This window comes from Danio aesculapii, chromosome 12 (assembly GCF_903798145.1).
Source record: "Danio aesculapii chromosome 12, fDanAes4.1, whole genome shotgun sequence".
Lineage (NCBI taxonomy): Eukaryota > Metazoa > Chordata > Actinopteri > Cypriniformes > Danionidae > Danio > Danio aesculapii.
In genome coordinates, this window is record NC_079446.1 from 27,263,066 (window position 1) to 27,287,021 (window position 23,956).

Here is a 23,956-nt window from a genome sequence, read left to right on the forward strand (position 1 = left end):
ATCCCGACTAACTTCCGTAAAGGGAGAGTAACCAATAGCGTTAGAGATAACAAGTAAACCAAGTCCCGCCCCAAGACTGACAAAATCCCAAAAGTTTTGCTCAAGAAGAGAGACTAGCCAGCCAGCGAGCGAGCGGAGACAACTGATCGCGCACGCATGCTGTAGGCATGACCTCGCTTGCGAAAGCGTACATCGTGTGCACAGATGATGCTCACGAGCGCCCATTTCCTTGCGGTGGATCAGTTCAGCGCGCGCGCATTAAAATCCTCTGTGTGCGCGAGCTGTAGTTTCGTCGCGTGTAGGCCTGTAGTCTGCTCACGGTTCACTTCTGTGAATGTAAACATCACCGCTGCGCTCGATTATTTTTGCCATTGATTTGCAGTCTTACAACATCTCTGTATGTAAGACGCTTAAAGTTCAATGCAAAGGGAGACATTGGCTTTTGCAGAGTTAGCTTAGCAAAGCCTACAGTGAACAAAGTTTGGGGACTACAAAAAAAAAGCATCCAAACGCTGCTATTTCCACAGAGCTTGTTCTGTTTCTGTATTTGGACTTCCAAAGAACAAGACTCAAAGAGAGAAGTGCTTATTTAATTTTAATTATGTTCCAGAGAATCATAATATAGATATAGCTCTAGCATTTGACAAAGGAGAGTTTCTAGAATATCTCCCAGTTCAGTGCTGGATTCGGCTAAAAACTCCTCAAGGAAGGAGCAGTTCCAACCATAATAGAAGAAGCTGTGGATTGTAAGCCACAACCTGTAAGTGTTTTTATTTGTTCAAATTGATCAATTACATACATCGTTTCTAGCGTTAATGGTATGTTGTAGCAAAGAAGTAAACAAGGATGAAAACAATGGAAAATGCTGTTTGGTACCGCTAACAATTTAGCTACAAATTCATATTTATCCATCAAACCTCTATAAACACCCACAATCTCCTCCAGCACTGCAGTGTCTCTCTATGCGGCCACTGCAATGCGTTTTACATCTCAAATAACAAACTCGCAAAAGATATCTGAACCTATCTGATTACTTACACAGGCTTATTCCGAATATATGTGAAATACACTTGTCAGATTTTAGAGCAGGCGTGAGGTTCAGCTGTGTTCTCCACATTTTCTGTCTGATTCAGGCTCAAACTGAAACGGCTAACAGCTACTCTGACTGACAGTGTTTACAGAGCCGAGGCAAATCGTGTGGTTGAGTCAATACGTGACTCGCAGCACATTATGTTAGCCGACCAATCAGAGCTTCTTCAGGGCAGGCCTTTCAGAGGAACTAGGAAATATGACATTTATTTTCATGTTAGCTGAGAAGCTGTATATAATCAAAGTAAGATATATGAAAAAAATAATGTGATTTTCTACAAATGAAGCCTGAGCACACAATGCTATGCATCTTATAAACACAACCAAGCCTTAAAAATACACTCTGGACCACCCCTTTAAATTAGACACCTGCACATTTATCTCTACATTTCAGTCTGTGCCATTAAAGCCTAAAGTGCATGTTTGTGCTTGGTTTGTGACCCCAAATCACAGGCCGAATCCAGAATCTCTATAAAGTTAATAGAGTGTAGCATTTTCATTTTGAGCAACAATGAGCGCTTTCAGTGTCTCCTGAAGAAAGGAGATTTGTTCCAAATTGAACCAGCATTAGGCTGGTTTTATCATGAGGTTAACACCTGGATGCTGTTCTTTTGAAAGACAGCAGATTGGATTGTGTGTGTGTGTGTGTGTGTGTGTGTGTGTGTGTGTGTGTGTGTGTGTGTGTGTGTGTGTGTGTGTGTGTGTCAAGTGGTATAGGAGAACAAAACAAGAGACAAAAAGTTGCTAGATTCTCTACTCTCTCTCATTGACTGACAGTAACTGTTGTAGTGATGTGAATGTAATTTCACAGTTGTTTGTCTGATGAAGGAACACTGTCCTCCCCAAAGGCGTCACCTGACTTCTGGAATGCGTGGAGTCGTGGCGGTGGGTCACATGGCTGGTCAGGTGGTACTCGGCCACCAGTTTCTCTCATGATCAACACACACATCTACACAATTACTGCAGCCCTCAAAGGGGAAGAGTCACTTGAGAATCAATGATGTGTTTGTTCACTTTCTCTGCTGGCTGGGTCGACTTTAGATCATGAGGCTTCTTGAGGGACGACCAGCTCTTTGATTTGTTTGGTGACTGACCAGCCTGCTGTAGAGTGATGTGTAGTTTTAAATAGTGTTTTTGGAAGGTGCTTTTTAATGTGTGAAGGATCAGAAGTGAAAAAAAAATATATATATTGTTTTCGTACAGGTTTCTTCACGTCCTCAGTGCTGCTATATGCAGACTATTAGTTGAGCTAATGTTTCTAAGTCATTCATGGCCGTATATATATATATATATATATATATATATATATATATATATATATATATATATATATATATATATATATATATATATATATATATATATATATACGGCCATGAATGACTTAGAAACATTAGCTCAACTAATAGTCTGCATATATATATATACCGGTCTACGTGTTTTATATATATATATATATATATATATATATATATATATATATATAAAACACGTAGACCGGTAGACAGAAACCTAAAACAAGTAACTCTTTTAAAAAGGATTCTTAACCCTTTAATGGATATGGTAATTATATAGACAAAACACTACAGGTTATGATTGTGCACAATAACAGTGGGGTTCGTAATCTGTTTTTGAACAATCATTTTGAGTCAGTGATTCATATGGCCATTTGTGATGACTGTAACGTGATGCGTGTCTCGATGAATCATCTGTTTGAATGAATCAGTTGAATGAATGATTTAGCTACGAATGCTGGGACCTACACCACCTGGTGGGAGTTTAAGTTATTGTTTTAAAATATTGCTTATTTAAATCATATATTATTTTTATTTACTCATTAAATTTTCTACATTAATCACATACTATTATGTCATTATGCATTTAAAGGCATTCATGTCACCTATTAAGCCTATTAAATATACCTAGTAGATGCCACTTTGTAGCATGTGAAGATTTCAGATGCTGAAGTTTTTTTTGAGCATTTTTCTCAACCACTTGTCTTTATGTTCAGTTATTTCACATTAAAGGCCATGAAAATAACCTATTCTTTTTCATACAAGTGAAATTGCTGAACATGCACATAGGAGCCAGGAATAAATGCTCATTTTAATCTCAGATGGCACTTAGAGGTTTTTGCTTCTGAATTCTTCATATACTTTTTAACATATTATATATACTGATGCTTATACATGCTGATGGTCTTTGTGTTTTATATTAAATCAATTTAATAATTTGACATAAAACATTTTAAACAGTTAGAAAAAATTACTTTAGAAAGGGGGGAAACTTGGTTTAAAGAATTCAAATAATTTTTCCCAATGGGAAAATAAATTTTTGGCCTCAATCAGGCCATATTTCAAACATTCCATATTGAAATATATTTTTTATGCTATGCTATTAATGCTTTTAAGTTAACCATGTACCTAAATAAAGGTATATAAATAATTGTGATAAGTATTATCAAATTGATTTTTGATAAATAACAAAAATGCTTAATTATTAGCGTTTCACTGGCTGTTTAGGAAAAAAAGGTGCATTTAAAATGTAATTAAAAATCTCTGGAGAGTGATTTCAGTTCATATTTAAAGCATAATATACATTACCAATCAAACGTTTGAGGATGTAAAGTTTTAATGTTTTTCAAACATTTTTTCCAAGTCTGGATCTATTTGATCAAAAAGTAAAACTAACAATATTGAGAAATATTACAGTTTAAAATATATATATATATATATATATATATATATATATATATATATATATATATATATATATATATATATATATATATATATATATATTTTTTTTTTTTTTTTTTTAAATGATTATTTTAGTATATTTAGTGTCACGTGATCCTTCAGAAATCATTTTGATATACCAGTTAATAATTTCTTATCATTAGCAAGATTGAAAACCATTGAGCTGCTTCTCGAAAAGCACAGTGTTATACTTTTTTTTTCCTGGATTCTTTGATAAATGGAATATTCAAATGTATACCTTAAATAATTTATTAGAAATAGAAATCATTTGCAATACAAATATGATAAAAATAGATTCAAATGTCATGTATTAGGAAACGCAGAAGTTTAATAATATTAAGATAATAATAAATACATTAAATAACTAACTTATTTTTCCATGTCAAATTACCCAGCAGCGGCGGCATCATCCAATGAAAATGAGGAGAGGGTGTTTCGTGAGCGGATGCGTCCCCGAAAGCGTCAGGGGGCCGTCAGGAGGAGAGTCCATCAGGTCAACGGGCACAAGTTCATGGCCACCTACCTGAGACAACCGACCTACTGCTCCCACTGCAGAGATTTCATCTGGTAAGACCCTCGTTCACAACAACATCTTGTTAGGTACAGTGCTTAGCATAGTTGAGTACACCCCATTTTGAAAATGAATATTATCAATTTCTCAGTGAACATAGGCAGTGTATTTTGGTGCATTTAAACAAAACAGATTTATTAAACAGATATATTTATTAAAATCATATTTTAGTCACCACATATATTTAGAAATTGAAAGATAATACAATTAAATTTAAGCAAATATTGGAAATAAATACAAAATTTCAACTAAATTATTATTTTTTGCTTTAAAATTTGTATTTAATATTTTTCTATAACATATAAATTTGGGTGTGCTAGTTTTTGGACCATTACCGTAAGTTATTTTGTTAGATAAGCTCCAGATTTGGCTTTAGTACTGACTAATCTAATGTATAAGCACAAATGTAACATTGTATAGCTTCCTATTAAAAATATTAAATTAAATGAGAGATTTGTGAGGGGTGTACTTATATATGCTGAGCACTGAACACTAACAGTCAAAATTTTAGCATCAGTAAGGATTTTTAATGTTTTTAAAACCCTTCTTTTCTTTCTTGTTCTGCTCAACAAAGGTGCATTTATTTAATAAAACAAATACAAAAGAAAAACTGTAAAATTGTGAAAGAAAATTAAGATTTAAAAAACTTTTTCTGTTAAATGTAGTTGAAAAATGTATTTATTGTTATGATTTAAAGTGTCAAAAATCATTCTTATATGATGATCTGCAGAAAATTGTTATTTTCTGTGGAATATAGTAATATTTTTGTGGAAACAGTGATACAGACCCAATCAAAAGTACTATTGGATTTGTATTTTATATTATTCATCAAGTATTAACCTTTGAGAGTGAAATTAAAATAGTATAAAGACTTTTATAATATAAAAATACAATACAATTTCAAATAAATACTGTTATTTTTTATTTTATTTTTACGAAATAATCCAAAAAAAAGCTAAATGAATCATTTTATCAATTTTATCAATTTTAATTTTATTAATTACAGTTATCGATAGATTGTTTATAGATTATAGATGATTGAGTAGCAATAATAATTGATCGTAACAGAACAGCAAATTGAGACGCTGAAGACAGGAGTAAATTCAGTCATCGTAATAATTTACTTTATAAAGGTTATGAAAATCCAAACTTTAAAAAAAAATTAAAAAATGTAAATGATATCTCACAATGTTGCTGTTTTTATTATGTTTTTGATCAATTTAAATGCCGCCTTGCTGAAAACGACAAATTCAAAACAATAAAAAAAAAAACAATCATAATCTCAACTTTTCTCTAGCGTAGTTTATTATCATTTTTGAGCTGAAATGAAACCTGATGCTAATCACAGACACTCTTCCTTATGCTAACAACAAAAGAGGTTTTGTAATGATTATTCATATTGAAAGCAAATTAGAGCCACTGTCCTTTGTTCTAGTGCAGTGAGCCTTGAGGGATACATTCATGGATTAGACAGATGCTTATTTTTACGTCTGCAAACATTTCCTCCAAGTAATAATAACTGTTATGTCTGTCCATTTGCATACCTGGTGAATAGTGCATCTGTTTGGTGGCATACAATACGTTGTTGCCTCACAATCATGTTTAGAGGAAAACTGTGTTTTAGCGTAATGCTCCCTCTGCTGGTCAGAAACGAAAATGCACAAACCTGGATAGTTCGTCCAAAAATTTCAATTCTGTCATTATTTGATTTGAACCTGTTAAAAAATCCTTTCTCTGTTGTAGACAAAATAATAGACACTTAGAATAATGTTTGGAAACCGGTAGCCATTAACTTCCATAATAGGGAGTCAGTGACTACAGGTTTCCAACATTCTTCCAAGTATCTTAATTTGTGGCCTACAGAAAAAAGAAATGTATACAGCTTTAGAACCGAATGAGGATGAGCAAATGGTGAATAAATGTTATTTCATTCTTTCAATGGAGTTTTCTAACACTTATTATTTTACTGTTTTTGCAGGGGTGTGTTGGGGAAACAGGGGTATCAGTGTCAGGGTGAGTAAGATACTTTTCTTTGTACAGTGAATTAAATTATAAGTTTATAAGCTAGTGAAATTTCCAAAAAAAAAAAAAAAAGATTTCATCTACAGTCCTTCAATTTTTTTCCCCCACAAAGCATTAACTTTTTTGCCTATTTCTTAAATCTGTCAGTTTGTACCTGCGTGGTCCATAAGAGATGCCATGAACTCATAATAACAAAATGTGCTGGCATGAAGAAACAAGAAGACACTCCTGAAGAGGTCAGTTCTACATGGTCGTGGCCAGAAGGGATACAGCTGCAGCCGGAAGTTAACAAGAATTATTTATATTATTTATTAAAGGATCCACTGATTTAAATTAAGTTTTATAGACTAATTTTGAGAGGAGCTTGTCATATGATTGATTGTGGCTGGTCTCGCATCAATAATCATTGCTAGTCTAAATCGATATCATTGCTAGACCAATCAGATGAATTCTAGCCTCAAATAAATAAGCAAATTCATCCTACCTTCCTTATTTTCGGTTTTGAAGAAAACCCCCATCCACCCCATCTCCCCCTTTCCTCCTTTACCAGGGAGAGCTCTCGAGCTTTACCTGATCTCGAACCCCCTGTCAAGTATCTCCAAGCTCAGGGTTCTCTCCCTGCGACAGTATGGCAAATCTGCAAATTATATCAAGCAGTAGCTATGTGTGAACTGTTGAATTTAACAATGCTTACCCTTACCCTAAACCCAACCGTCATAGTATAATAATAATTCTTACCCCAACCCTAAACCCAACCATCACAGTAATCTAAAAACATTAATTATACAGAGTATTATTCATATTATTTACTAAATTACCCATTAAATTGTATTTTATTAATATCTACCCCTTCCCAACCCTCACAGTATTGTAAAAATATTAATTATTGTTGTACAGTGTAACAAAATTACTATATTGATGTGGATATCTGCAGCTGTATCCCATCTAAACTTTCCCGTTCTACATCTACACTCTCTCCCATTTGACTGAACTATGTTTGAGTTAACACATTTTCATTATTTTCCTCAGTATGTCGACTTGTCATTGCTTACCCACAACATTAACCAAAATATTCACAATAATTGTAACAGAACAGAAAACAAAAAGCAGTGAGGATTAATATTTCTCAGAATGCAATCCGCTGACCCACTTTATATTAAGAGTGTTTAATTCCTAATCATTTGATCCAGTGCACTTCATTTGATTGTGATGACTGTTTTATTGTTAAATATTGATGCATAATCTCATGCAGTGATGAATTGTAGTTAACAAACTGGTCAATATATGCCATTAAATGTAATATATAGTACAAAGCATCAGAAATAACTTTTTAAAGTTTCATTTTGATTTATTTATGCACTGTTGTAGAATCCTAATTTAATAGAGACAAAATCATGATCACTGTTTTATTGTTAAATATTGATGCAAAGTAATGATACTCGTGCAATATAAAAACCAAAAATGTAGTCAGCATATTGTACAATTTAAAGTATGTTGTGTATACTATTTCATTTCAAATGTAGTTTTAGTGTTATTTTTTGTGCATTTATAATATTTATCCAATAGTATTTAAAAAAAAAAATTTATAAAAAAAAAAAAAAAAAAAAAAAAAAAAAAAATATATATATATATATATATATATATATATATATATATATATATATATATATATATATATATATATATATATATATATATATATTTATTTATTTATTTTATGTTTTTTTAATCTCTTTTTAACTTAATTTTATTTATTACATTTTTAGCCATTTTTAAATTAATTTTATGATTTTTTTACAATATTCTGAATTATTTTTTTCTTTTATTATTTTTTAATCAATTTTAGTTTATTTATTTATTTATTTATTTTTTATTTTATTTTTTTTTAAAATTGTATCTTTTCTTCTTAATTCTATTTGGTTTGTTATTTTCATAAATATATTTGTTTAGTTCTGATTCTTTTTTTACATTTTGTATTTCTGTAAAATAAATAATTCAGTTTTATTTCAATGATTGGAAATGATAACAACCAGTGTTGGGGGTAATGCATTACAAGTAACGCAAGTAAGTAACAATATTAAGTAACGCATTACTTTTAAAAAATAGTAATAATATTTGAGTTACTTTTTAAAAAAATATAATGCAAGCTACTTTTTAATTTAATCAATTATCTTTAAAGAAATCGCTGAATTAAAAATGAATCTTGCGCTCAATGTGCTATCCACAGAAACAGACAGAAACAAAGATGGCAGAGCCTTATATTTCTGCAATGGAAGTATTCTCATTATTCTGAATGCATCAAAGAAAAGAAAAAGGGGCATTGTCTCAGTGAACAGTTGTTTTATGTAACTAGTAAGACAAAAAGTACAAAATTAGCAAACACATTGCTTTAAACCAGAGATGCCCAAAGTTGGGCATCGTGGGCCAAAGTTGGCCCATTGCAACCTTTGATTTGGCCCACCATCCCATCTGAGAAGAGAGGGAGAAGAATGGAGAGGGTTGGGGCAAATGCCTTTAAAAGAGATCATCATTTCTAATTTGACGTAACCTTTTTTTGTTTGTTTGATTGTTTGTTTTATTGTTTTAACTACAAAAAAAGCAAACCAAAATGAAATGTTTTAATGAAAAATGTAAATAATGTCACACAACGGATAAAAGTCTATGCAGAAGACATCAGCAGCAAATCAAGGCAAAATAGTGCAACTCCACTCTGTCATAAATTAGATTGTTTTTGTTTTTACTTTAATAAGTTCATTATAAAGTGTAAAAAAAAAATATTCTGTATTAGTTAATATAAAGCAATGTTTTCTATTTATTTATAAATATTATTAAATAAATTGGGAAATTAACCATGACTACTATAGTTACCTTTGGCCCACACCCCTTAGTCAAGTTTGGTTTTTGGCCCTTCATAAGAAAAAGTTTGGGCACCCCTGCTTTAAAACTTTCAAGTTGTATATACACCATGTACTGTATAGCTCTGGGTCAGGATGTTGTTAGAAAATAACATTCTCCTAAATTATTTTTTGATGTGCTTTTTTTAAAAGGAGTAAAATTAATGGAGTAAAGTAAATGGAGGTTATACAGTGTGTGGTTAATTGCAGAGCTCCTCTATTTATAAAAAAGGAGACAAAAAACCCTACAAGTTCTCAAAGAGATCGCCTATGAAATAGTAATGCAAAAGTAACTCAAAAGTAATGTAACTCATTACTTACCATAAAAAGTTACTTAGTAATGTAACTAGTTACTTTTTTGGGAGTAACTCAATATTGTAATGCATTACTTTCTAAAGTAACTTTCCCCAACACTGATAACAACAGTAACACCGAGCCCCTGTACCTGAAACTACTGAAAACAGGATTTCCTCAGAGCAACGATCGGTTGAAATGTGAATATTGATGCCTGAATGATATTTTGTTTTTACAGGTCGGCTCTCAGCGCTTCAGTGTAAACATTCCACACATGTTCAGCATTCACAATTACAAAGTCCCAACCTTCTGCGATCACTGCGGCTCTTTACTGTGGGGTCTGATGAGGCAAGGCCTGCAGTGCAAAGGCAAGAGTTGCAGATAACGGTGCAAAATCAGTCAAACAACTTTTCTTAGAGCCATATATTAACATCTGTCTCCCTGCATGTTTTCAGCCTGTAAAATGAATGTCCATCGGCGTTGTGAAAGTAATGTAGCTCCTAGCTGTGGTGTCGATGCCCGAAAAATCGCTAAAGTGCTTTCTGATCTCGGGGTGACGCCAGATAAAATCTCCAACAGTACCCAACGCAGGAAAAAGGTGAGTGCTGTCCAGTATCCTTAAGATAACAGTAACTTTCAGAACACAAGTAAATGTGTGTATTGAGATCCATGGTAAATATGAGCAAAAAACGCTGTGAAAAAGATGTCTTTTTTGTTTAAACCTTTGCTTAAAATAGTAACAACAAACTTTGCTCTCTTTGACAACAAACAGTTGCAAGCACAGTTAATCTAAAACTAATTTCTGAATACAGTTGAAGACAATATGATTAGCCCTCCTGTGAAATTGTAATTATTTTTCAAATATTTATCAAGTAATATTTAACAGAGCAAGGATTTTTTCCTATGTTTCTTCTGGAAAAAAAAGTCTTATTCCTATAGTTTGCCTGGAATATAAAAAAATGTAATTAAAGAAAATTGCTTTCGATTGGGCGCGGCTCGGTGGCTCAGTGCTTAGTACTGTCATAGGGCTGAGTTATTAATTAAAAAGTAATCGAAATCAACATTTAGAACCTATAATCGATCTAATTTTTCCAGGCCAACATTTTCAATTACTTTCCCTAACGTGGGGAGTCACATGACCACTCTCTGTTAAGGCTGAATTATACTTATTATATTATAATTTATACTTGTTATATTATTATGAGATTATATTTTGGCCAAGGGCACATGTACAGTCCGGCGCACCCCCCCAAAAAATTTACTTGCACGTCACAATGACGCGCAGTGCAAGCTTTGTGATTGGTCAGTTTGGTGTCAGTGAAGCCGGTGGGCCACTCAGAGAGACACATTAAGGCAATGTGTGTTTTAATTTCAGTTGTTCAGCACTGTTGTTAAAAAAATAATCATAGATAGTAGATAGTGTGTGTTTACTAAGTAATGCACCACATTCAAAAATCTCTCACTTGTAATATGTGAGCATATTTAATGCATAAAACCTAAAACAAAACATTAAATAAATAATCGTACCCGAGTTAAAATGTTAAATTAATCGAGATTTTGATTTTAGATCTTAGATTTTAGATTACACTGTCGCCTCACAGCAAGAAGGTTGCTGGTTCAAGCCCCGGCTGGGTCAGTTGGCATTTCTGTATGGAGTTTGCATGTTCTTCCCGTGTTCGTGTGGGTTTCCTCTGGGTGCTCCGGTTTCCTCCAAAGTCCAAAGACATGCGCTATAGGGGAATTGAATAAGCTAAATTGTCCGTAGTTTATGTGTGTGAATGCGAGAGTGTATGTATGTTTCCCAGTGCTTGGTTGTGGCTGGAAGAGCAAGCGCTGTGGCGACCCCTGATAAATATGGGACTAAGCTGAAGAAAAATGAATGCTTTCGATTGGCTACAGAACAAACCACTGCTGTCCAATGACTTGCCTAATTACCTGAACTTACCTAGTTAAGCTAATTAACCTAGTTATACTACTAATACTAGTATCTTATTAACTAAATATCTAGTATAATGTTCTCAACATCTTTGCTCTTTCTGATTCTGATCATATATTATGTAATAATTTACACATTGTGTAAAGCTGCTTTAAAAGGATTTTTGAGGAAAAAATGCTATATATACATATATATTCATACACACACACATTTTTAATATACGGAGACCCAGAAGGGGCGTGATAGTGGGGGAAAAATTGGGTGGAAGAAAAGTTCTTGCGTTATCTCGTAAAGATGTGTGTTAGGGAACGCAAAGATGTTTTGCGATCCCTAGTAAAACAGTTGTTCCACTAACATTTCTTGTTCCCTTCATACATGTCAACCCTCATGTTTTTGACTGATGGACTCCGTATGATAAACTGATTCCAGATCAGCTTCTGTACACGCCATTTAAAGCAACACCTCTGTTATCAAACAAGTGAAGAGCAGCAAATGAATCTCTCGTTTTGTTATGTTTGATAACAGAGGTGTCACTTAAGGAATGCACAGCTCTATTGGCTAATGAAAGCTTTTGATTACTTTAGTAACTGTTTATGCTCATTTCAGAGAAAATTAGTTGTGTTTAAAATAAAACACACAGGACGGACATGTTTACATATTATTAAGTGTATTTGTCTGTTTAAACACACACCTAAATCCCAAAATGTCTTTAAATGGCATGTACAGAAGCCGATCTGGGATCAGTTTATCATACAGAGTGTGTCCGTCAGTCAGCGCTTATACATGCATTCAGTGATTCACTGATTTACTGGGGTTGCATAGAAAGGGCGATGATCAACGTACAGCTTTAATGGAAAGAAAGTGAATGCCGGTGTTTTTATATGAATTTTAACGTAATTTAATTAATTTAATTAACGTGCTTTCAATAAAAAAAATATCTGAGAAATATGGGGAAATACTTAATGATAGGAATGAAAGCAGGATAGAATTATAAAATACGGGAGAATCCTGGCAAAAACCGGAGGATTGACATGTATGAAGTGAACAGAAAGGGCTTGTGGAACAACTGTTTTGTGAGGGAATGCAAAACATCTTTGTGAGGGATCGCAAAAACCTAAAAATATATATTTCCCCATCACTCAGTTTTTTTTTCTCCCACCCATTTTTTTCCCCCCACTATCATATCCCTTTCGGGTCTCTGTAATAATGTATACATACATGTAGTTAATAAAACTATTATGTTTAAAAATGTGTTTAAAACTAACATGTTTTTCTATGTATACAGATACTGGATATGAGCCTCAATTATTGACAATAGGGCTGCATCATATTGGAAAAATCTGACATTGTGATATTTGTTTTTCTGCAATAAATATTGTAATATATTTACCATTTCACCAGTTGACTTGAAAACTGCTATTTGGAAAGAATGTAGTTATTTAGAATGATTGGGATGAGTTTGTAGGGAAGTGAAGCATGAATAAATGTGATAAATTGCAAGCAAATACAAAAAGGCAAAAACAAAAGAGAAATAAACAGTGTTTATGATTTTCGGTGCAGTCAAATAGTATTCAGGTAGAGAACTGGAATAATCAAATGTAAAATAACCCTGCAAAAGCCTTTACTGTATAAATAATTCAATAAAAATATTCTTCATTAAAGTTACAAGCAGTAAAATGTATTGTGTCTGAATATTTTGAACTCTGTCAGGCCTTAAAATCATTTCACTCCATTTTGTTAAACACAATTCTCATGTGTTCTGCTTCTCCTAGTCAATTATAATCATAGATCAACATTGCACATTCTGTGAAGGGACTATTACAGATATGCACATTGCGATATCGATGCTGAGATGATATATTGTGCAGCCCTAATTGACAACCCTATGAAATCATTCAATTGAATTCAATTCAAGTTCATTCGTATAATGCTTTTCATATTAATTATCCTTACAAAGCAGCTTTACAAAAAGGTGCATATTATTACTACAATACAGTCAAAATTAGAAATGTTGAGCAGTTGTGTTCCAGTCACCTGGAAGTGTTCTAAATCAGCCTGGAAGATAAGAGAATGCGTTGAGTGGCCAAAAATATACAAGAATCACAGCTGGAGAATTGCAGATGTTACAGTAGCTGTGTTTGGAGTCTCTGAAAGTCAGAAAGTCTCCAATATTCTACATCACTACAAAATATTCAGAAGTGTTTTAAGAAAATATATATACATATATTAAGCAAAATGTAAAACAAAATAAAAATCACAGCCTTCTTTACTCATATTTGCACAGGCAAAATACTAGTGCTCATCTGTAAAAATGCATACAGTATTTGACTAATTTTCAGGACACATCAGTAAAAAAATAATAAATGAAAGAGAAAATAATAAATGAAAGTATGACCACTTAAAATAATGATGCAGTGAAATGAGGCCAGTGATGATGATGTGAAGGATTATTTGAGACGGACATTAAAATATTAAAAACTGTAGTATTAACATTAATGTTCTGTCTTCAGTTGACTCCAGGGCAGGACCCTCAGCAATCCACAACAGAAGCCCCTTCATCAGAAGAGTCTGACCGGTGCAAATCAGCTCCAACCTCACCTTGTGACCAGGGTACACAGTTACACACACATTCATGATTACTGTATATAGTCATTATTTATTTACGCACTTGGGATCAGATTTATTAAACAGGACAAATTACCACAAGAGCACAATCCCTTAAAAGCACTGATGGGAGTGGAAACTTTTTCATCTCATTTTAATCATGTCTAGTGCAACACACAACCAGTGATAATTAAGTCACAACCAAATAGATCTAATATTAAAGTGCATGTTATCTACAGACAACAGCAGTGCGACATGCTTTTGAGAATTAACTAATGACGCAAATACCAGTAAACTGACTACCCATTAACTTTAGTAAACCGCTACGTGATTGTATTTATTAACCCTTAACTGATACCCCACCTTTTAAATTCACACTTGAAAGTTATATGGGATATACAGCTGTTATATAGTTAGTCAAGAAAGTTCAAGTTTAAAACTATTAAGTTAAATCTCATAAGTTAGCAATGGTGGAAAATCAGACTAAAGTAAAAGTACCATTACTTGCCCAAAATGTAGTGCGAGTAAAAGTATCTGTTGTAAATATTACTCAAAATAGCCCTTTTAAAAGTACTCGAGTAGTAAAAAGTAAGTATTACGATGTGAAAGGCTTTTGTGTTTATTTGTGATTTGTGCATGTGTGTAAACGTAACATTCTGTAGTGCATTTAAGTTATTTTTTAGGGCTATTTGGCAGTTTCAGTCATCATAAAGTCAACATGCAGTCTAAACAGTCTCTGGGTTATTGATTTTGGATATATTCGACACTGTTAAAGATGCAATATGTAAGTTTGACACCCAGTGGTTGAACCAGGTATTGCATTGCTCAATCAGAACAAACGCAAGCGCAGGTTGCCAGATTGAGGACCAACAGGAGCGAGTCTGACTATCGAGCCTAAAGGCTGATTTAAACCGTGTTCAATATAAAAGCAACGGCACCTAAAAGAAGGAATATTTTTCATATTAAAAGGAGTTTTTGTTCTAACCAACACCTCAAATTGATATATTAGAAAAGGCTTCTATTTCTCACAGGTGAACAACAGAAAACTGTCAGAAAAATCACTTCAGGTACACCTCATGTGCTTTATTCAGTGTTAAATGCTAATAATGTGAGTTTCAATGCCATTTTACATAACATTTATTGCCATACTACTAAAAGCAGCAGCAGATAGTTCAACTCAGATCTTGAAAATAAAAAAAACGTTTGAAATTAAACTTTAGAACTGTGACTCAAAACCAACACATTCAGCATGTACATTTAATAATGCTAAAGAGGTTTAATATGTATTAATTAGATTATAAACCTTAACATTTTTTTGTATGAGTGCATATTCTGTGCCTCTGAATGGCTGTATTTATTTTTTTATTTCTCTCATGTTTTGCCTGGTGCAAACAGATAAATTGCTTATCACTGCAAATCTCGTCACATAGCATGTTAGGGCACAGGGTTACAGTGTAACCTGCTCACCTAATGTTTACATTCATAATATTTATTTTATTTGCTAACAATAACCTCATATGGAATCTGCGTCTCATTTTGGAGTCTGCTACTGTCCACCGGAGGTCGCATTTCAGTCACGGGCACACACTTTGGGAGCCTTTCTGAATGAATGAATGAAATATGCTGTTTTCCACCAAGGCAACCTGAGGTACTGAAATTTAATTGGCTACAGTGGCAGTGGGCGGGTTAAAAGAGCCCCCCCCCCAAAAAAGACAGACGTTTCGTAACTAAAAATTTTAAAGCAGAATATCTGACTTCAGCATTGTTTTTCAGATAAACAAGAATGCTCACTTGCATGTTTTTTAAATAACTGCAAACATATTATGGTATTTTTATGCTTTAGAAGAGTCGAAAACTTACATGCAGCACCTTTAATGCTTTCAAATGATTTGCTGCATTCATAAAGTGCCCATGTCTTGAGGTAGTTCAGCATGATGCGATTTACTTTCTATAATATGTGGAATTTGATTGGACAGGAAATGCAGGACTGATGTTTCTACTCAGCCAATCCCCATAGACAAGAAAAAATAAAGTAGAGACGGCAGGTTGAAGGAAAGTGGTGGAGTAAAAGTACAGAGACAGCACTGAAAATGTGCTCAAGGGAAAGTAAAAACACACATTTTTAAAACTACTTAATTACAATTGCTGAGAAAAACTACTCAATTACAGTAATTTGAGTATTTGTAAATTGTTACTTTACACCGCTGTAAGTTACGTAGTGATAAACTTATACAAATGCTTATTCAATAAGCTAATGCAGGTTTGGAGTGTGAGTAAATGTTGACAGAATATTTAATATTTCCTGATGTTTGTCTCCCTGTAGCAGAGCTTGCAGAACTAGAGAGTATCCGTAAGGCCCTTTCTTTCGGTCAGGAGCACAAGTCTTCCTCCTCTTCTTCATGCAGCGGTGTTCAGAGCACAGAGACTGAGGGCCGGGAGAATGGAGACCTAAAAACCGTCCAGACAAAGAGGATGAGCCTCACTGACTTCTCATTCATCAAAGTGCTGGGCAAAGGCAGCTTTGGGAAGGTCAGTGGTCTTTACTGATTTTTATTGCTCAACATTTGTAAGTTTTAGTTCAGTTTGGGGTCAGAAATTATTTTTGGAATTTTTTTTTTTTATTATGTGCTCACTTTGATCAAATAAATACAAAAATATTAGTGTTATGAAATGTTACTACAGTTTAAGGCATTTTTTCCTCTTTTAAATGATGGTAAAGTTGAATTTTCAGCATCATTACTCCAGAAGTTCTTCAGAATTCATGGTACAGAAATGCGGTTATTTGTAGCTCAAAAAACATTTCTTATTATAACAGATGACAGTGGTTGTGCTGCTTAATATTTTTATTGAATTAAAAAAATGTTGATGAATACAAAGTTCAAAAGAACAGAACTGAAATGGATCTGAAATTTTAAATATAACATTACATATTTACTGTCACTTTTAATAAATGTAAATGAATTCCAGTTGAATAAAAAACGTTTTGACCTTTTTGAATGACGTCTTTACCTTCAAGTCCTCCTTGATGTTGTAGGTGATGCTGGCTGAGCTGAAAGGCACAGATGAAGTTTACGCTGTGAAAGTTTTGAAGAAAGATGTCATCCTTCAAGACGATGATGTTGACTGCACTTTGACTGAGAAACGCATTCTGGCCCTGGCTAGAAAGCATCCCTATCTCACCCAACTTTTCTGCTGCTTCCAGACAAAGGTAAAACAAAATCACTGAAAAGTAACCAGATTCCATACTGAAAGTGTTAACTTCATCTAATCAGGTTAAAGGGGCAGTTCAACCTAAATGAAAATATGCTGCTAATTTTCTCTCTCTCAAGGCTATCCAGGACTTTGACAAAGCTGAGCATATTTACAACAGTTTGGATTATTTTACATATGTGTGAATCTGAAGCCATGGGTAATAAAGGGGTCGGTTACCATAAAAGGTAAATTCTGTCATAATTTACTTGTTCCATAGTAAAGTTTTTTGTTTTGTTTTGTTCTGTTGAAAACAAAAAAAGACTAGGAATGTTGAAAACCTGTAACCATTGATTCTATAGTATTTGATTTTTTCCTACATTCTTCAAAATATCTTGTTTTCTGTTCATTGGGACAAAACAACACATACTGGTATGAAACAAGACAAGAGTGAGAAACAAAAGGACAGAATTTTCATTTTTGGTTTAACTGTTTCTTTAATTTAGTTTTCTCTGTATGTTTTTGACCACAGTTTCAGCAAATGGTCTTCTTTAATGTCCCGCTAAACGGAGAGAATTTTTTTTAATCTTGATTCGCAAATAAGGCCCTGAGGAGAAATTAGTTCACAGTAAATTAGCATTCAGGGGCTTAACTTTAATAACAAAGGTAAAACAGAATCACTGAATCAAAAACCGGATTCTTTCTAGTCCATGCTAAAATCAGATTAAAGGGGCAGTTCAGTCAAAATGAAAATATGCTGCTAATTTTCTCACTCTCAAGGCCATCCAGTACTTGAACAATGCAGAGCGTATTTAAAACAGTTTGGATTATTTTACTTGATAAGTGTGAATCTGGAGCCACTGATATTAAAGGGGTAGTTCACCATAAAAGGTAAATTCTGTCAAAATCTCTACTTGTTCTATAGTAGAGTTTTTTATTTTGTTTTGTTGAACGCAAAAGAAGATATTTTGATGAATGTTGGAAACCTGTAACCATTGACTTCCATAGTATTTTATTTTTCCTGTCCTAATAGGACAAAAAACTCATAATGATATGGAACAAGACAAGGGTGAGTAAAAAAGGACTGAATCTTCATTTTTTTGGTTGAACTCTCTCTTTAATTTAGTTTTCTCTGTAAAGGTTTTTGACCACAGTTTTAACAAAACATTTTATGGATGTAAGAGAAATTAAATTCTAAAGTGGCCTGAGGGCAAATAAATTAAAAGTGAATTATAATTTCTTTTGGACTAAACTTTAATAGTGACGTCATGTGATAAATCGTTTTTCACAGTCCAGCAGGCGGCAGAGCTGCACAGGATTAATGATCAGGAGTTCACTGATTAAAAACCGTTGTTGTCCACGAGGTGGCAGTGTAGCTTCTTTCAGACAGATCCTGCATATTCATGTATCATAATGTGGTTTTTAGGTGACAGTCAATTGAGTTGTTTGAAGCTGTATAAAGACACACAGAGAGAGAGAGAGAGAGAGAGAGAGAGAGAGAGAGAGGTGTCAAGTGAGGTTAAAAACTTAACCTAATGAACAGGATGTTTATTTCAAACTGCTAATTTATTTGGTAAATTCATTGTATGTAATTTCACAAACGTTTGCACAAAACTGTATCTCCAAATAGGGAAGATGATCTGAACTGAAGTGAGACTCATTAAAGTCTCTGACATCCTTTTCTTTTATCACTCTCATCTTCTGACACTTTGCCCCGTTCTTCTCTGTTTTACACCCTCACCTCTTTCCATCTCTTGTTCAGCTTGGTTGTGCTTGAAATCAATTTATTTATATTGAAGAAGTTGGTCAATGCTTGGTGTAAAGGTTGAAATTTTGCATCATACACTAAAGGTCAATAGTTTGGGGTCAGTAGGATTTTTAAATGTTTTAAAATAAGCTTCTCCTGCTCACCAAAGCTGCATTTATTTCATCAAAAATACAGTACAAATTGTACAATTGTGAAATGTTATTGCACTATAAAATGATTGTTCAAAAGTAGTTTATAATTTAATTTAATAATTTGTTCCAGTGATTTTAATGATACATTTTCAGCTTCATTATTCCAGTCTTCAGAGTCACAAGATCCTTCAGAAATCACTCTAATATTTATTATTATTATTATTATTATTATTATTATTATTATTATTATTATTATTATTATTATTATTATTATTAATGGTAATAATGATAAAGGCAATACAGAATGGACTAATAATTTCATTTGAAAATACAATCAGTAATAAATAAATATTTAATATATAAGTATTTAACAATTTACCAATTTTTTTACATTTAATAAATGCCGCATTGATGAACAGAATAATGATATTTAGATTAATAAATAAAATTATTAATTTAGAAAAAAAGAACTGACCTCAAACTTTTGACCAGTAGTGTATATATAAAGAAATCAACAGAGAAATAGCAGGGCAAGATTGAGGAGCAAATTGACAATCATTGAATAGAATAAACTGCACAATGCTAAGACAGGAGATTATTGCAGTATTTTTAATGGGCTGAACTGCAACATCTCAAGTTAAAGAAGAACTGAATGTTTTTTTTTACTTATTATATTTCCAAATGCAAGTAGCTGCTCTACTCTATATTTAATGAAGAAAAATGGTATATGTCTGAAAATATCGTATTGGCACAATATGTGACCCTTATGGCTTATGTTGCACTGGTACACTGAAAAAAATGATTCAAAAATGATTATTTGTGTTTACTACATTTTTTTAAGTTAAGTGGTTGTAAACTATTTATTTGGGCTGAATTTAAACAAACAAATTAAGTTTTTTACAAAATTACAAAATCTATTTGTTTGTTTAAATTCAACATACATAAATTGTTAGCAACAATTTTAAGACATTTATTTCAGTGTTTCAGGTCAAAGTGATACATTTTTTCCTTTTTGTGAAATATCAATAAGTAAAGATTATGATTTGCACATTTTCTATGCTGAACATATCAAAATTTGTGATTAGTAATATTGCTGATAATTTAAACAACTTTAAGGTTGATTTTCTCATTATGTAGATTTTTTTGAACCCTCAGATTCGAAATTGTCAAATAGTTGTCATTCATTCATTTTCCTCCGGCTTAGTGTCTATGTTAGAGATCACCACAGTGGAATGAACCGCCAACTATTCCAGTATATGTTTTATGTTTTAAGCGGATGCCCTCCCAGCTGCAACCAAGTATTGGGAAACACCCATACACACTCATTCACAGTCATACACTACAACCAATTTAGTTTATTTAATTCACCTACAGGGCATGCTTTTGGCTTGTGGGGAGAAACCGGAGCACCCGAAGGAAACCCCCACGAACACGGGTTGAACATGCAAACTCCACACAAAAATACCAACTGCCTGGGGCTATAACCAGCAGTATTTATCTGGGGTCGCCACAGCGGAATGAACCGCCAACTTATCCAGAATATGTTTCTTGCTGTGAGCACTGTAGCCTCACAGCAAGAAACATATTCTGGATAAGTTGGTAGTTCATTCCGCTGTGGCGACCCCAGATAAATAAAGGGACTAAGCCGAAAAGAAAATGAATGAATGAATAAATAAATGAATGAATGAATACTCCAGTCTGTTGGTCAAAAACTGTTAATTTGTTTGGTAATTTCATGAAATCACCAGGGGCGCACAAACTTTTGCACAAAACTGTATGTTTGAATAGGGAAGGTGACCTGAAGTGAGACTTGTTCTATTCTAACTGCACTCATTAAAGTCTCTGACATCCTTTCGACTGGGGCTTTTATCGCTCTCATCTTCTGCCTCTTTGCCCCGTTCTTCTCTGTTTTGCACTTTCACTTCTTTCCGTCTCTTGTTCAGCTTCCCCTCCCATGGCCCAGTTACGCTCACAGTGATATCTAGTGTCCTCATTTCTCTTTTTCTCTCTCCCCTCTCATTCGCCCTCATGTGAGAACACAGGACACTCACTGACTGAAAGCAACAAAGCGCTCGATGCAAAAAAAATGCAGGGTTGCAGGCAATGGTAGTACAGGAAAGGGGCAGAAAGAAAAGGAAGACGTGATTTGGGGCGGGGAAGAGGAGTCATGTACTCTTTTTGAACTGCTGCTTCTGGTTTTAATCAGTTTTGGGATCGCAGCCATATTCTTATCCGCTGTAATTACGCTGGAGAAATGTAAATAACATTACACAACTGCTTCTGATGAGGCCTGTTGGGACCGTGGGCAGACATGCCCCTGCAGATAGAGAATACGTGAAAAGAAGGGGCCGTGTTAAAAGACCGTGAGGAGGATTTTGGAAAATGGAAAAGTCTGAATGATTGCTTGGGAAAAAGAAAGGACAAGGAAGAAGGGGTGGAGAGTTGGATCATCCTGGAGAAATTCCGCGGGACTTTAAACTTAGTTGCAACATTAGATAATATTCAAGAGTTCACATTTAGATATTGTTTGACAACTGTTAGCAGGTTTGGCATGCTGTCCCGGGAGAGAACCCTGAGCTCGGAGATAGGTGAGCCCAGGGCTCCCGCCTGGTCCATAGAGCATATGCGGGGAGTACGAGATCAGGTGGTTCTCGAGAGCTCCCCGCGGTAAGAGGAAGAAAGGAGGAGAAGGAGTGGATGGGGGGTTTCTTCGGAAAACGAAGATAAGAGAGTAGTTCTAGCTAGGCTACTTATAGTGAGTTGGGGTTAATCTGATTGGCTAACTAGTGAATGTAGATGAGTGGCCAGCTGCAGTCAATCATATCACGTGCTCCTCTCGAAATTAGTTTGAAAACTTCACTTATAGTTTTCACCCAGAAGTGAAAGTTTGTCATCTACTTAATCTTATTTCAGTGTTATTATATTATATTATATTATATTATATTATATTATATTATATTATATTATATTATATTATATTATATTATATTATATTATATTATATTATATTATATTATATTATAAATGCAATTAGTGTTGTTGTTATTATTTATTAATACTATTAATACTTGTGGTTTGTTGTAGTTCTGGACAGTGTGCCGTGAGTGTGTTCTTCATTCTCAGCTGAGGACAGACACGCATGAGGTCATTATCACTGTCTCTAGCACTGTTGCAACCCAAAAGCCTTCATGTGCTTTCATTCGTTTTTTTGAAGCAATCTAGACTCAAGTGAGCTCAGATTTAGTGTTTAAAATGTATATCGTCTGAATCGAAAACTACAGATAGCTTCAAACTATTTGCAAACAATTAGTGAGAGGAATTACACTCTTTTCTTTTTTTAAACCCTTACATTCGAAGAAGTTTAGATCCTGAAATTGTATCTAAACACTCTAAACACTAATACAGCAAACAATTATAGGCATAGGCAAATTATATGTATAAATTTTAAATAAAAAAAAATATATCTTTAATAATTCTGTTTAAAAATATTATACCTTTCATAAGTGGGTTCGTATCTAAAGCATATCTAAAAATGTAGTCTTTATTACAGGAAAGAAAGGTTGGACATAGACCTCCTGACAAACGTCTTGTCATTGAAGATGAATCCAAAGAATCTTGATGAACTCTGAGAGTCCTGCAAGAACACTTTCTTTGTCATTCAAGATGACTTTATTAATAAGTTATTTATTTGAGCCATTGCAGAGATGTATGCAACCCAAGCTCATTCCGAAAACGAAGTCCCGAGGACGTTTCTGGAGACCGCGAAATACATCCCGGGAGGTACGTATTTTTGCAGTTTTTTTCACTGTGTGCGCCTTTTTGGCTTCCCGGACGTCTCCCGCGAGTGCCGTTCGCGCCCGCGATGTTCTCACGTGAACCCACCAGAGGCCGCTGTCGAACGAACGTCTGTCTGTCTGACTGGCTGAATGATTGACTGGGCCGGCTGACCCACCCTCATCCTTCCCCGAACCCAACAAATTTTACCGATCGACCCGCCCACCCTAAACCCAACCAACGATTTACAAATGACGTCCGGAAAAAGAAAAGCCCTCATCCAATTTTTAATTATTTTTTTAACCACGTTTTCGGATTTTACCTCATTCTCACCCTGTTATGAACCTCTTTGCTTTATTTCTTGAATTCTGTTTTAGTCTTACATGATTTCTGGAACCGCTCTTCCCCGGACTCGAACCCGGTCGTCGTCATCGTCGTGGTTAGCTCCTCTCTGCATCTCGAGTCCGCCGACACACAGGACGAGCTAACCGGACACACTGATTGCGGCGGGAAAGCCCTCCACACGAAGGCAAGCGGTCAGCCGGCGAATGCTAAAAGGAACGGCGTCATACCGCCCCGCAGTGTTCACTTGAAAAAACTAAATGCAGCCATACGTACCTCCGGCTACATAATTCGCGGTCTCCAGAAACATCCTCGGGACTACGTTTTTCGGAATGAGCCTGGATTGGATGTATGGATGCAGTCGTCCAAGCTCATGGGAGTCATATAGACAATATTAATTATTTTTCCACTGCACCACGACTTTATATTCTATACTGTACATTATTTCTGTTAAGACTTTTGTCTAAGCAAAGTCAGACCTCACTGTCCTAATTAAATAATTAAAAATCAAGGCATGAAATCTAGAGGCCTTTGCCTTTCATATAAGCCACCTCTGATACCGAATGATCAACTAGAAGTCCAG

General features: G+C 34.2%; 1 protein-coding gene across 5 annotated transcripts in view; it reads left to right on the forward strand.

Moving 5' to 3' along the window:
- Window positions 1-23,956, forward strand: part of prkcea (protein kinase C, epsilon a) — a 148,642-nt gene that overhangs the window by 64,911 nt on the left and 59,775 nt on the right. For 2 of the 5 annotated variants that reach the window (XM_056469771.1, XM_056469767.1), the window contains exons 3-10: window positions 4,244-4,415; window positions 6,398-6,432; window positions 6,589-6,677; window positions 9,868-9,997; window positions 10,085-10,227; window positions 14,076-14,175; window positions 16,493-16,698; window positions 17,204-17,377. In XM_056469771.1, coding sequence (XP_056325746.1) covers window positions 4,244-4,415; window positions 6,398-6,432; window positions 6,589-6,677; window positions 9,868-9,997; window positions 10,085-10,227; window positions 14,076-14,175; window positions 16,493-16,698; window positions 17,204-17,377 — 1,049 coding nt within the window. The remainder of the gene's footprint in view (window positions 1-4,243; window positions 4,416-6,397; window positions 6,433-6,588; window positions 6,678-9,867; window positions 9,998-10,084; window positions 10,228-14,075; window positions 14,176-16,492; window positions 16,699-17,203; window positions 17,378-23,956) is intronic. The other 3 variants (XM_056469770.1, XM_056469769.1, XM_056469768.1) reach the window with 3 other exon arrangements.